This window comes from Peromyscus maniculatus, chromosome 9 (genome assembly GCF_049852395.1).
Source record: "Peromyscus maniculatus bairdii isolate BWxNUB_F1_BW_parent chromosome 9, HU_Pman_BW_mat_3.1, whole genome shotgun sequence".
NCBI classification, from domain to species: Eukaryota; Metazoa; Chordata; class Mammalia; order Rodentia; family Cricetidae; genus Peromyscus; species Peromyscus maniculatus.
In genome coordinates this window covers 115846717-115859887 of record NC_134860.1, presented here as the reverse complement: position 1 = coordinate 115859887, position 13171 = coordinate 115846717, and the positions used below count along the sequence as shown (strand labels likewise).

The following is a 13171-nucleotide window of genomic DNA, read 5'->3' as shown; positions in this document are numbered from 1 at the left end:
GACTTTATTCAATATAAAGTATATATACTCATATGAATTTATTTTCTAACTTGTAGAAACAGATATTGATGAGACATTCTTGTGGCTTTCCTCATGTGTTCAAATGGTTATTTATTGAGAGCTTATTATGTAGGCATTGCAGATTCTTAAGCTATTACAGTAATCATCAGGATAGACAAACACTCCCATTTGAAGCTGAAATTCCTATAGAGAAGTTAGGACATCAGCAAATGATTATGCATACAAAATTAAGACTAATAAATGCAATAAAAAAGCAGTACATGAAGAGAGCTGGATGACGGCATTATTAGTAATAGGTAATGCCGATTGATCTCTTTGTAGCAAGCACTGCTCTAAATGCTTACATGTACTGACTCATTTTATATCCCTGCAAACGGTGTGTGGAGATAGACATCTTGATTATGATAGCATTGTGTTTCATTTGCAGGTGAGAAAGCTAAGACAGGGAAAGTCAGGAATCTGTCACGGGCAGAGCCAGATGGCACTTAAGCCCAGGCTTCAAAGGGTTACGTTTTTCATCTTACAGATTTAAAATCTGGGCTTGCCTTACAAGCGTGAGGTCCTGAGTTAGAGCCCCAGAGCCTGCTCATCCAGCTGTTGCTGTCTTGGTGAAGTATACTGACCCTTTGTTCTGAATCTCAGGTAGACCAAGTTTGGTCTTTGTTCTGTCAGTTTCTCCAGAACAGATATTCATAGGACTGAACCACAGCCCAGGGATGTAGTCTCTGACGTCTTATTGTTCAAGTTTTTTCGAAGATAGATTACTAGAAGTCTGTGTCATAGATGGGGCAGTAAGATGTTATGTTGTCTTCTCCTTTCCATGGTTTGTCCTTCACTGCCGAACTTTGATGTGGTAGAAGTAAATGCATTTGATAGCTTTAGTGATCTGAGGCTGAACTCGGGAAGGAGCACGCTCCAGGGTTCCTGACATTGAAGACGTAGTTCCCCATTGTTTGGGTTTCTTAAAACCTTTCTGGTTAATTAGAATCTTCCAAAATGGCAGGCTACCTGCAGTATTATTTCTTCAGAGGGCTGGGCTTCCTACAGTTATCCTATGCAGAATGTTTCTTAAGCAACTTGACCACAGTGATCCCCTTTTGCATTTTCTATAGTACATCTTGTATGTGGAAAGAGCTTCATTTCTGAGACTTCTGTGATTTCTGGAGAAAGAAGTTAGGGTGATAGGATGGGTGACTCTGAAATACACCATTTTCATTGAGGCATGATTTATAGAACAGGAAGTGGTCCCTGTAGGGTCATCACAGTGATGAGGGTTTTAGAATGTTCTGTTGACCCATTGTAGTTAACCCTCCACAGCTGTGCAATCACTACTCTGTCCTGATTTTTCCCTGTAAACTCCTGCATCTTTCTCTTAACTAACCAGAAGGGACATTCTCAGGCTTGTGGAGATGGCTTATCAGTTAAGAGCACTTGTTGCTGTTGCAGAGAACCCACATTCTTTTCCACAACGGGAGGCTCAAAATCACGTGTAACTATAGCTCCAGGGATCTGAAGCCCTCTTTAGGTCTCCAGAGGGACCTGCATTTACATGCCCACAACTATACACAGGCACATAGACACACACAGATACACACAGACACATGACACACATACACACACACATACACACACACACACACACACACACACACACACACTTGCATACACACAGACACACAACTTAAAAATAAAATTCAATTTTTGTACAGGTGTATTCTCTGTCTTGCTGTGCTTTACCTAGGGAGTAGTTTTATATGCATAACCAGTGCTAACTCATGACCCAGAACCAACAGACAGTGCTCATCAGTGGTGACTGTCATCATCATGAGGCCTCTGGGAAGAAGTACTTCAAACTTCTAGAGTTGAAGCGATTTGTTTAATAGTGTATTTATGAAAGTACCATTCTTCTGTCTGCATCTGTAGGTACAACTTAAAGAGGCCATTGAAGACCTCCCTGGTAAAATGGATACTGAATTAGCAGAATCTGGATCCAATTTTAGTGTTGGACAGAGACAGTTGGTGTGCCTTGCGAGGGCGATTCTAAAGAAAAATCGGATATTGATCATTGATGAAGCAACAGCAAATGTGGATCCAAGGTACTGAGCTAAAGTGGATGTGTGTCTAACCTGAATTCTCAGTATGGCCCCGGGAAGGACTGAATGATCCCCAGGGAATGTCTCTGGGTGTGTCGGCCCTTCAGATGTGTGGTGCACTGAGGTTTCACATATGAGTTACTTACACACTTCCAAAGCCGTCTTCTGCCTGTCCGTATCTCATTATGTCCATGTGCATATCAAATATGCCACAGTACAGAATCCAAAACCCTTTTGATTCCAAGCATTTCAGAAAGGGATGCTCAGCTTGTATTCTAGGTCTCCTGAGTAAATTAGATGCCTGAATTCCAGTTCTGTTTCAAACAATTTGGAGAGAAAATCATTTGCATTGTTTCTAAGTTGACTTTAGATTTTAGTGTTTTAAGAGGGGATGGTGTATAGGTATGGCTGTGCATGCCTGTAATCCTAGCATGTGGAAGCTTCTTGTAGGCTCTGGGTTTCAAAGTCACCTGAATGACATAGTGAGTTCAAAGCCAGCCTGAGCTGTCCAATAGTAATAATAATAATAAAAGTTTAAAAACATTGTTAAGGGCCATGTGATCGTTTAAGTCTTTTCCCATCTTTGCTGAATTAAATGTGACTTTGTGATTCCAGAACTGATGAGTTAATACAACAGAAAATCCGGGAGAAGTTTGCGCAGTGTACGGTGCTTACCATTGCTCACAGACTGAACACCATCATCGACAGCGACAAGATAATGGTGAGTCCCCCCTGCCCCCACCCAGTGGCAGCCATAGATACTCTGACTTTCCACTTATCCTTCCTTGAACAAGCTGATGGGTACCCCAATAAGTTAATCCTTAGTTAATTTTTCTCTGATTTCTAGTAGTACCTCCAGTATGTAAGTCTACATTCAGTGCTACTAGACAGTCTACCAGTGTGGACTCCTTTATGGACTTCTTTGCTGAGGTGTGTCTGCAGGACCATTTCAAGATGAATTATGCCCCAGTGAAAATGTCCCAAACCTCAGCAATGAGTGATGACATTGTGTCCTACTCCACAGTAGTAGGACAGTGTCATTTTGAGCATGTCACCTTGTTTTGGCTTCCCTTGATCAAACACGAATCTTTCTGGGGCTGGAGAAATGGCTCAGTACTTCTGAGCACTGTGCTGGGTAGTTTTTGTCGAATAGTACTCGTGCAGAGTACTCTAATCTCAGTTCCTAGCGCCCATGTGTAGAGAAATAGGAAGGCTGAGAGTGTGACACAATCACTTGTGTGGTTATTTGGGGGCCTTTGCTAGTTAGCTTCCTATTCCTCTAATAAACACCATGACCAAAAGCAATGTGGGAATGAAGGGTTTGTTTCATCTTACACGTTACAGTCCACCGTCGGGGAAAACCAGGGCAGAAACCTGAGGCAGAAACTTGCAGGGGCGTCCTCTTTCTCTCTTGGCCTATTGGCCACCAGGTCAAGAGGGCAAGAGGCATCAACAGAAAGCTTTGTATGCGGCCCATGAGCAGGAACAGAGGGAGGCCTCTGGGAGACAGACTTCAGTGAATCAGTTCAACTTTATTCCCGAGTATAAGGAATATATAGGATTGGGGAGCCTGGGGACAAACCCTGATTTGCATTAAGTGGCACACTCCTATCATACAGCTTAGTATGTGGCAGTAGGGTCCTGTAGCAAGGCTCTTAACACAAGTCTTCTTAACAGGGATCTGTGCCAAGGGTCAAGCTAAAGATGAATCAGGCAAATGGTTTAGAGACAGCTTTTAGATAAAAGTCAGTCCTCCAGGCCCAGGGACTTTCTCCAGGTAAGGGCAGGTAGAGAGCAGGAAGCCTTGCTGGGGAGGGAGGGAGTTTCCATATTGCCAGGCTTAGAGAAGGCTGCCAGGCTATGGCAGACTGTGACCTCTCACCAGCCAGCAATGTATTCCAACAGAAACTGAAGCAGAGGCCACGGAGGAATGGTACTTACTAACTTGTACTTACCCTGGCTTCCTCAGCCTGCTTTCTTACACAACCCAGGACCACCTGCTTGACCAGCAGAAATGTCATCCAGTCACTTCTGAGTCTTGTCCATCACGATTTGGCCCACAGGTGTGAACATCTAGTTTATGAGTGTGCCCCTCACCAATCACCTCTGCTGTCATTGCCAACACTGTTCAGGTTTTGCTTGCTCGTGTCCCTGGTAAACCTTCAGAGCCTGTTTTTCTCTCATTATCTATGTCTAAACCCTTAGCGTGGTTTGACGCAGCAGGTTATAGTCTGGCCCTCCCCTCCTCTCCTAACCTCACCCTGTAGCTTCAGAGTTTTCTCTCCGGGTCCCGCCAAGCCCCGGCAGTCCCTTAGCCCACTTATAAAATAAACATGCAGATGCTTACATTATTCATACTGCTTGGCCATTAGCTCAGGCCTATCACTGTCTAGCTCTTACTCTTATATTTAGCCCATTTCTATTAATCTTTACTTTGCCACGTGGCTGGTGGCTTACTGGTACCTTACATCTTCCTTGTCCTGGCGGCGGCTCCAGTCTCTTCCTCTCCGCCTTCCTGTTCTCCGAATTTTCCTCTCTGCTAGTCCCGCTTATGCTTCCTGCCTGGCTGCTGGCCAATCGGTGCTTTATTTATACAGAGTGATATCCACAGCATCACCCCATTGCACTATCCCTCTCCCTGCTGTGGATGAAGCCGCAGTGGTGTTCTCTTTGTCTTTCGGTTTGTGTCTGCTGTCCTTCTAACAGTTGCGTGGTTTCCTCCTCCTGAATGTTGGCACCTTAGACTGAGAGAGAGAAGGGAATGGGTTTGGGAGAAACTGCAAGTGGTGTATCTAGATTATGACAGACTAAGTATGGCTTGAGAAGAGAGTGGAGTCTGTGTTGGTTTTCACGGTGAGCACTGAGGTGCATGGATGAGACCCAGGGAGAAGTAGACTTGGAAGAGGGTTCTCTTTTAGCATGTGACCTTACATTTCCCTATGGCACTGCCCCTCCTACTCAAAACTCCAATGTGGGGAAATCTTCCGTGTAGAGTTCACTGGCTATGGGCTCAAAAGCAGCATCAGCGGAGATCCACCAGGGGATGGAAGTGTGGTCACTTGAGCAGCTTTCTGTTGTAAGAGTGACACAGGATCCCAACTCAGGGGACCTGAAAGACATACAGTCTCTACTTTGAAAGATGGGGTCTTGGATTCCGATGTATTCACCCAGGTTGAAACTTCTGTTGTGTTCTAGAACTTCTGACCATGCCCAGACTTTCAGTTCAGTAGAACACCAATGAATCTGCCAGCTTTGTCTTTACTGTAACAAAATCCTGAAGATAATCAGCTTTTTAAGATGAAAGATTTGATTTGGCTCTAGACTTGGAAGTTTTGTTCTGATTATCTGGTTCTGTGGTAAAGTAGTGCATCACAGGGGAGACATGTAGCAAAACAGAGCTCTCTACCCATGGCCAGGGTACAGAAGAGCAAGGGATGAGCCAAGAACCCACAGTTCCCTTCAAGGACACACCCACAGTGTCCTGAAAAAATCCCAGTAGGGCCCACCTCGTAAAGGTTTGACTGACTCCAAATTAACACCACCCTGGTCAAAGTTTGAAGCAGTTTTTGCTCTAGAATTACCTGCTCCTTTTCTAGAAGACACACTTTCTGTTCTGTTATTCTAAAGCATTAAAGACGTACATGTGTGTCTTAATTACTGTTCTTTTGCTATGAATATACACTATGACCAAGACAGTTTTAGAGGGCTAGTCCATGCTCATCATGGTGGGAAGCAGACAGGCACGGTGCTGGAGCAGTAGCTGAGAGCTTTACATCCTGATCTGCAGGCAGGAGGAGCAGGGGAGAGCCTACCCCCTAACCCCAGTAACACACCCCTTCCAACAAGGCCACACCTCCTATTCCTTCCCAAATAGGTCCACTAACAAGGGACCCAGCATTCAAACACACGAGTCTATGGGGGCCATTCTCATTCAAACTACCACAACACAGCAATCAACTGCAGAGCCTGATGCACCACAGGGCAGAGGCCAGACTAAGGGAGTGACCAGGGAAGTAATGTTCACGAAGGCCATGAGCAACATCATGTCACCATAAAGTTGTGTGATTACAAGTGCTTAGCATGTAGTAATTACATTTCATTGCTTCGGTGAATACTCCACAGAGGCGGATGGGTATGGTTGTGTTTACTGTAAGTAAATCAAACAAAAGGCTTGTTAGGAAACAACTGTGACCTAATTAATGACTTTGTTTGTGTCTTGGCTCTCCAAAGGGATTTTTAACCAGTTTTGGTTCATTAAGCACTGTTAATGTGTTAGGTTTAGAATTCTATTTTATGAAGATGTTCTTTCAATTTTAACTTTATTAAACATGCTGTCGTCTTTGTGACAGCTAATTTAATCACACTCGTTTGCTCAGTTGCCATGAAACAATGGAGCAAGCAGACACATTAGGAAGCCTCTTTCTCCTGATACTCAGCACTGTCTCCACATTCAGTGTGGTTTCTTTCCTCTCGTTTTTTTTAGGATTAACTGGGTATCTGACATCTGCTTTCCCTTCGGCCAACAGCGCTGTTCCTTTTCAGTCCCTGCATACCTCTGTCCTCACAGCTCTGCAGGTTCTCCTGATAGCAAGAGTGAGAGATGCTTGGAAGGGCCCCCAGCTCTCCCCACCGCCTGTGTTGGACCCCGTCTGTAGCACCGTCAGGGAATTCTTGGGGAATTAAATTACAGAGAACCACAGGCTCAGGGACTGGGGTTGTGGCTCCTTGTTGACAGGCCACACTGCGGTCTTATAATCTTTACCTTTCTTCTTAGTTGTTTTCCCATACAAAATAAAACTAGTAACACACCCAGCTGGAAAAGCAGACAACTCAAGACTGACAGGACTGTTATTCAGTTCTGGTTTTTTTTTTTTTTAAACCTTTGTGGAACTTTTCTTTGATAAGCCTACTTGGTCAAAACTAGGGCATTGAAAAAGGAAAGAAAGAAAACAAAAAGACAAAAAACATTCCTTCAAAAATATGCTTACAGTGTGAAGTCAGATGTTCAGGGTACAAATGGCTAACATGGAAGCTCACATCCCAGAAGAAGAAATATAAGAACATCGGGAGGCGAGGTCTGAAGACCAAGGTTTACTTACTGCTTTTGCACAATGGAAAAGTCATCATTTTGTAAAGCAGTTTGTTTTACTACCTTAGTCTTGGGCATGGGAGAGGCCTGTATTTTACAACTGCAATATCTTTTTCCTTTCTTTAATGTTGGGAGGAGTGGTGATGCCCTGTGGATAAAATGGATTAAATTATTTTGAAATGGGTTCATGTAGTTTTTACATCTGGGACGACTACCCGGACTCTGCAGAGATGTAGGTCTGATAACCCGTCTCTGGTGAGCTTACGTAACTGGCTGACTCATCCAATAGAATGTGTCTGTCCTTATCCTGATGTACAGCAGTGAGCAATTTGAGGTCATTCCTGGAGAGATCTAGGGTTGAGGCACCACCGTCCCATAAGCATTAATGTGTGATTTGGTTTACAGTTTACTTGGGTCCAGGAAGGGAGGGGGCCTAAGCAGAACATGTCAGGAGACTATTCTTAGAAAACATAGTAAGAGGAAAATGGAAATTTCACTTTTTTTTTTTCTGTTTGAAGAGAACATATAGAGTGGCTTTATGTTGGTTTATTCTGAAAAATCTAGAGCACTTGGTGACATTGTGAACATAATACCTGAGTATATAAAGTATAAAAAGTTCTGTTCCTGGCTTCTCCGCCCCATGTGCGTCCCAGCTGGACCTACAGCACCTGCCTGCCGCTTGTTCCTGCCCCCTCCCAGTATTTCAGAGTCGGGGCCTGAGCCTTCGTTTCTTCATTTTAAACGCTGTCTTTCCCACAGCTGTCCAGCTGCAGCATGTGGGCCCCCGAGTCCGTCTCTCCCAGCCTCTGAGCCCTCCGTCCTCCCGCGCTTCCCACCACGGGAGGGGCCCGGGTGTGCCCTGAGATTCGTCTCCTTTGACGTCACTTCTCAGCCCCTGTGCATGGAGAACCGGGTACTCGTGGGTCGTGCCAGCCGCTGGCGACACAGCCGTGAACGAGAGAACCCCGGCAAGCCTGCCTAGGCGTGGGTGGCGGCGCATCTCGGCAGGGCTCGTGGTGTGGGTCCAGATGTGTTGACGCGTCCAGTCCACTCCTCCGCCCTCTCCTCCATGAGACTCTTCCTCGGAGCCTTGGGCTGCCGGCTCCGACTCTCTCGTTTCATTGGTTTTTTGTTTTGTTTTGTTTTTGCCTTTGTGATTGTTGCTTGGATATTTTTTTGCCTGTTTTTGAGATAGTCTCTGTAAATGTGGGGAGGAGACCCGTCTTTTCCTCTTCCACAGTAACTAGCTTTAATAACATGGATGTGGTAAGTGTGTGATAAAAACGTGCTGAGTAAATACAGATTTAAGGTCACCTGAATTGTCTTCCATTATGTTTTGGCTGTACGTTACTCATTTCTTATTAATCCTGAACATTTATTTGGAATAAAACGTGGTTGTCTTCATTGGGGACTATATGCCAGGCACAGAGGATATGATCTGAAGCCCTCAATATGATAAAATTGCCATGCGGAGTGGACAGGCGACATGTTTGTGCTGATAGGTGTATTTTGTGAGTCAGGTAAAGTTATATTATCCACATGAAAAGGTGTCCTAGGAAATGTAGTGGTTTTACTTTCTCTTTGCTGTTTTTTCTTTACATTTCTGATAATAAATATTTTATGCTGGAAACTCAAGAGAGTGTGAGTCCCAGTGCCACTTGGCCCCAGCCAGGGCCGGGTCGCTTAACTTCTCCATACTTCAGTGTTCTTCTCAGGGTGAGAACACCATGAGGAGCCATCTAGTTCGTCTCCAAGTCCCCGTTCCTCAGCTGGTGCTGTTGTGGGACGGATGGGTAAAGGGGAGACGCTAACGTATCTGTCTCGTTTGTTTGGGGAGTTACCGTGGCAGTGTTGGAAGCAGCGAAGAGTCGAGCCATGCCATTCTTATTTTACTTTTCAAGTACAAAGATGGAGACTGGAATGTAGCTCGATTGCGGAGTTCTTACCTAGCATCCACCCAGCTCTGGGTTTGAGCCCTGGGCCATGCAAACCAGCTGTGGTGGCTCACACCTGCAATCCAGCCCAGGAGGGAGAAAGGCAGAAGGACATAGCAACTACAAGCCCGGGGGCCGATGCCACCTTGGGCTACAGGAGACCCGGTTTTTGTTTGATTTTAATTTATTTGTTTACTAATTTTGTGTGTATGGGTATTTTGCCTGCATGAATGTCTGTGTACCACATGGTTTCCTGGTGCCTTCGGAGGCCAGAAGAGTCAGTGGGTCCACTACGGCTGGAGTTATAGACAGTGGTGAGCTGCCATGTGGATGCTGGGAATTAAACTAGAGTCCAAAGCAGCTTGTGCTCTTAACTACCAAACCATCTCTCCAGGCCTGACTCTGTCTTTTAAAAGCACAACAAAAACGTCCTGTTGTTTTGTTGTTGGTCTTACTGACCACATTTCGGCTACATGATGTCTGTCAGGGAATGCTACCCCCAACTCTTAGATCCTTCTCCTATTTGGGGTTATAATATCACGGTTCCTTTTTAAATAGTGTGTGTGTGTGTGTGTGTGTGTATGTGTGTTTTACTAGAAACTGAACCCAGGCTGACCTACACTCTAGCCCTATGATAATGTATATCAAAACCTTATTTAAGAACTCTGTTGTAGTTTACATTTTCAAAGTTACCTTGAAAATGTTCATAATTTCTAGAGCTAGGGATGTGTCTCTCCATAGTAGAGAGTGTGCTTTGCATGAAAGAGGCCCTGAGCTCAATCTCTACCAGCAAAGTAAGTAATTCCCACAATTCCGTCCTAAACCTCCAATTAAAAACTGTCTGACTGGGACTGAAGGCATGGCTCAGTGGTTAGGAGGTACACAACCTTTGCAGAGGACCCAGGTTTGGTTTCCATCACCAACATGGGATCTCTCACAACCACTGGTAACTCCAGTTCTCAAGAGATCCTACATCTCTGACCTCCATGGGTACCTCCCTGCCAGTACACACACACACACACACACACACACACACACACACACACGGACACGGACACGGACACGGACACGGACACGGATACGGACACACACACGGGCATACATGGACACACACGGGCACACATGCAGGGACACATACATACACATAATTAAAAATAATAATTTTAAATCATTAAACTTCTCAACACACTAAGATAAACGGTATTAAGTTGTTAATACTAAGAAGACACCAAATATTTTTTATCAATGGTCTTTCTGTCACTTCTGTTACAAACCCTCCTGCCTTCTCAGAGTGTTTTCTGGCTGGACCTTCATGAATTATGGTCAGTTTTGAGATCTGCTGGTCTGAGTGGCCTCCGTGTGTTTCAGACACTGTGTGGTATGTGGAAAGACTCCCTGTCTTACATTTGAATGCAGACAGTAGGAAGTCGGGCAGGGACAAAAGAGCAGTCGTTATAAATTACAGGCAATTTTTAAAGTCAGAGAACTCAGTGTCTACCTCTGAAGTGTGATTGTAAGTTTGCTTTTTCCTTTTGCAGAACAGAGAGTTCATCATTTTGTAAAGTAATTTGACTCATTTACTTAGTCTTTAGCAGAGGAGAGACCTGTATTTCAAAAGTGTGATCTCCCCCGCCTTCGTTAACGTCAGGAGGAGTGGCCATGCACTGTAATGCAATGCTTAAGCAAAATTACACATTCAGGGCATCTAAATTGGCACGCCAAATTATAGGACATTTTAATTATTGTGTGGATGTGACAGATTCAATTATTCTTGAACTCTTTTGAGAAAGCTGCCCTTAGCATCAATTCACAGTAGTAAACAAAAGATTAATGGGAAAATGCCCTTTAGGAGAGTCAGTAAATATTTCCGATTAAATACCATGGGCCCAATTAACTGCAATATCTAGATGTGGAAAAACAACCCATGCCCTGCTTAGGGTTCCAGCGTATGCTCTTAAGACGGATTTATTCTAAACACAACCTAAATGGAGAACTAAGTACCACTTAGCATCAGAACTGTTTGCCTAGGTGCGTCATTTGGGCCAGTTGTCTCCAACTCTCTCTTCTGTCTGAAACCCTTAACCAAAGCCACTAATAAGTAGAAATGCAAGGTGAAGAGCGCCTCCCTCCACCTTTCCCTTTCCAGTGTAGGTTAATGAGCAGTCAGGAGGCTGCAAGGCAGGCAGCTAAGGGAGGGAGCCAGGAGAGGGAACCTCAGCAGCAGATCCTCGGGCCGTGCGGACTGGAGGACACCAGAATTCTGAGCTCAGTCCCTTGATTGCTTCTTTGGTCATATCCAGAGAGAAGTGGGATTTCTAGAGATTTCTTCTGTGCACAGCGATGGTGCTGAGGCTGCTTGTGTATTGACGCCCCTGGCTCACCATTCACAATGGTGATAACAAACCACAGCCGGCGGGTGGTGACTTTAGGCAACTTAACCTTGCCTGGGATCGCGTTTAGTGCACAGGCCCACCTTGCCTGTGCCCTGAATAAACTCTAGAAGCACGTGCTTCTCCAGCGACAGGCCCAGATTCTCAAACCAGCGTGGCGACTTGCTCCCAGGCCACTTGTCGGCTTTTTTCACATTACCCACATTCTAAACTGAGGTCCATTTTCTTCAGTCCCTAGATTTCCCAGCTCTGCCTATATGTGTATGTTCCCCCAAACTCAGAGTCTGAGGCTTTTAAAGCACTAACTAAAACAGCACCCCTCAGTAGCCTTGGCAGGATATAAAGAGCAACAGACGGCTGAGAGCCTTTAATAATAGTCTAGAACTTTGGCTTTTCTAACTTTCCTATAACATTATAATAATCAAAGGTCAGGTTAGGCCTTTGTTTGCTTCATAGCTCAGGGTAATCAAACCTTTCAAGTGCCTTCCAGGCCTACCACCCAAATAGATAGTCTGTATTCTCCCTGGCCCAACCCCTTCCGAAGTATTGTCTGCCTTATAATATGTTACTGCAAGACATTGTGTCTCAGTGGGTTTCTTTCTGCTGATCCCCAGGTTTTGGATTCAGGAAGACTGAGAGAATATGATGAGCCATATGTTTTGCTACAGAATCCAGAGAGCCTCTTTTACAAGATGGTTCAGCAGCTGGGCAAGGGCGAAGCCGCTGCCCTTACCGAAACAGCAAAACAGGTGAGTTCTCCCAGGAGCCTTAATTACGGTTTGTCTCACCAGCTCCCTCCTCACCATTTGGCACCAGGGGTCTGGTAAAAAGCACTGTGTGCCCTTTTCAATTACAAGCCTTGGGAGACAAAGCTTCAACACGTCCAGGGTTGAAGTCAGGTCTACCAGGACTTGGCAGGAGCACCCGGGGAGGGGAGAATGTGCGCACACACACACACATGTGCAAGCAGGCGTGCCCAAGAGGGAGTAAACCTGCTTGCGGACTCATTACATTTCTTTTGCGTTGATGCTTAGCACATTGGCAATGCAGGTGTTGTTGGGGTATATCCAGAAAGATGAGGATCCTCAACATGAAAATGGAATATTGTTTGTTCTAGAAAGATGTTCCAGAGAAACACCTAGGTTGCTTCTTCTGTTCTTGGTTTTATAATTTGTAAGGAATACTATTATTGCTTACTGCTCCCATCTCCATTTATAGTTTATATATATGAAAAATAAATATTTATATAAATAAATTACAGCCTAGTGTGTGGAAGTGGAAAAAGCTTTCAAGACATCGAGGTTGCATGGGAGCTATCCAGCACAGACATGCGATGCTACCTCAGGTGACTTTGCTTTGGCTTAAGGGACTGGATGTCGTACAGCCTGTTGTCAACGCTCGTCTCTAGGCGCCACATCGCAGGGGCGTCTTTCTGCCTTCATTCTTTTCTGTATTTCTTGGGTTTTCAACACCATAGCAGAACAAAATTGCTTGGGTGTGTGTAACATTTTCAGTGTCTATTGAAGACAGTAGAACACGAAATCATGTTCCAGTATCCCGCCAGTCCTGTGACCGTTCTGTCTACAGCCATCTCATCCCTCTTTAGGGATGAGGAGAGTTGGGGGTGTAGTTGGGGGCTGCAGC

The 13171-nt window shown here is 44.9% G+C and overlaps 1 protein-coding gene across 1 annotated transcript in view; it reads left to right on the top strand.

Moving 5' to 3' along the window:
• Positions 1 to 13171, top strand: part of Abcc4 (ATP binding cassette subfamily C member 4 (PEL blood group)) — a 230615-nt gene that overhangs the window by 208848 nt on the left and 8596 nt on the right. The window contains exons 28-30 of the mRNA XM_006978748.4: positions 1945 to 2117; positions 2730 to 2835; positions 12142 to 12276. Of these exons, the coding sequence (XP_006978810.1) occupies positions 1945 to 2117; positions 2730 to 2835; positions 12142 to 12276 (414 nt within the window). The remainder of the gene's footprint in view (positions 1 to 1944; positions 2118 to 2729; positions 2836 to 12141; positions 12277 to 13171) is intronic.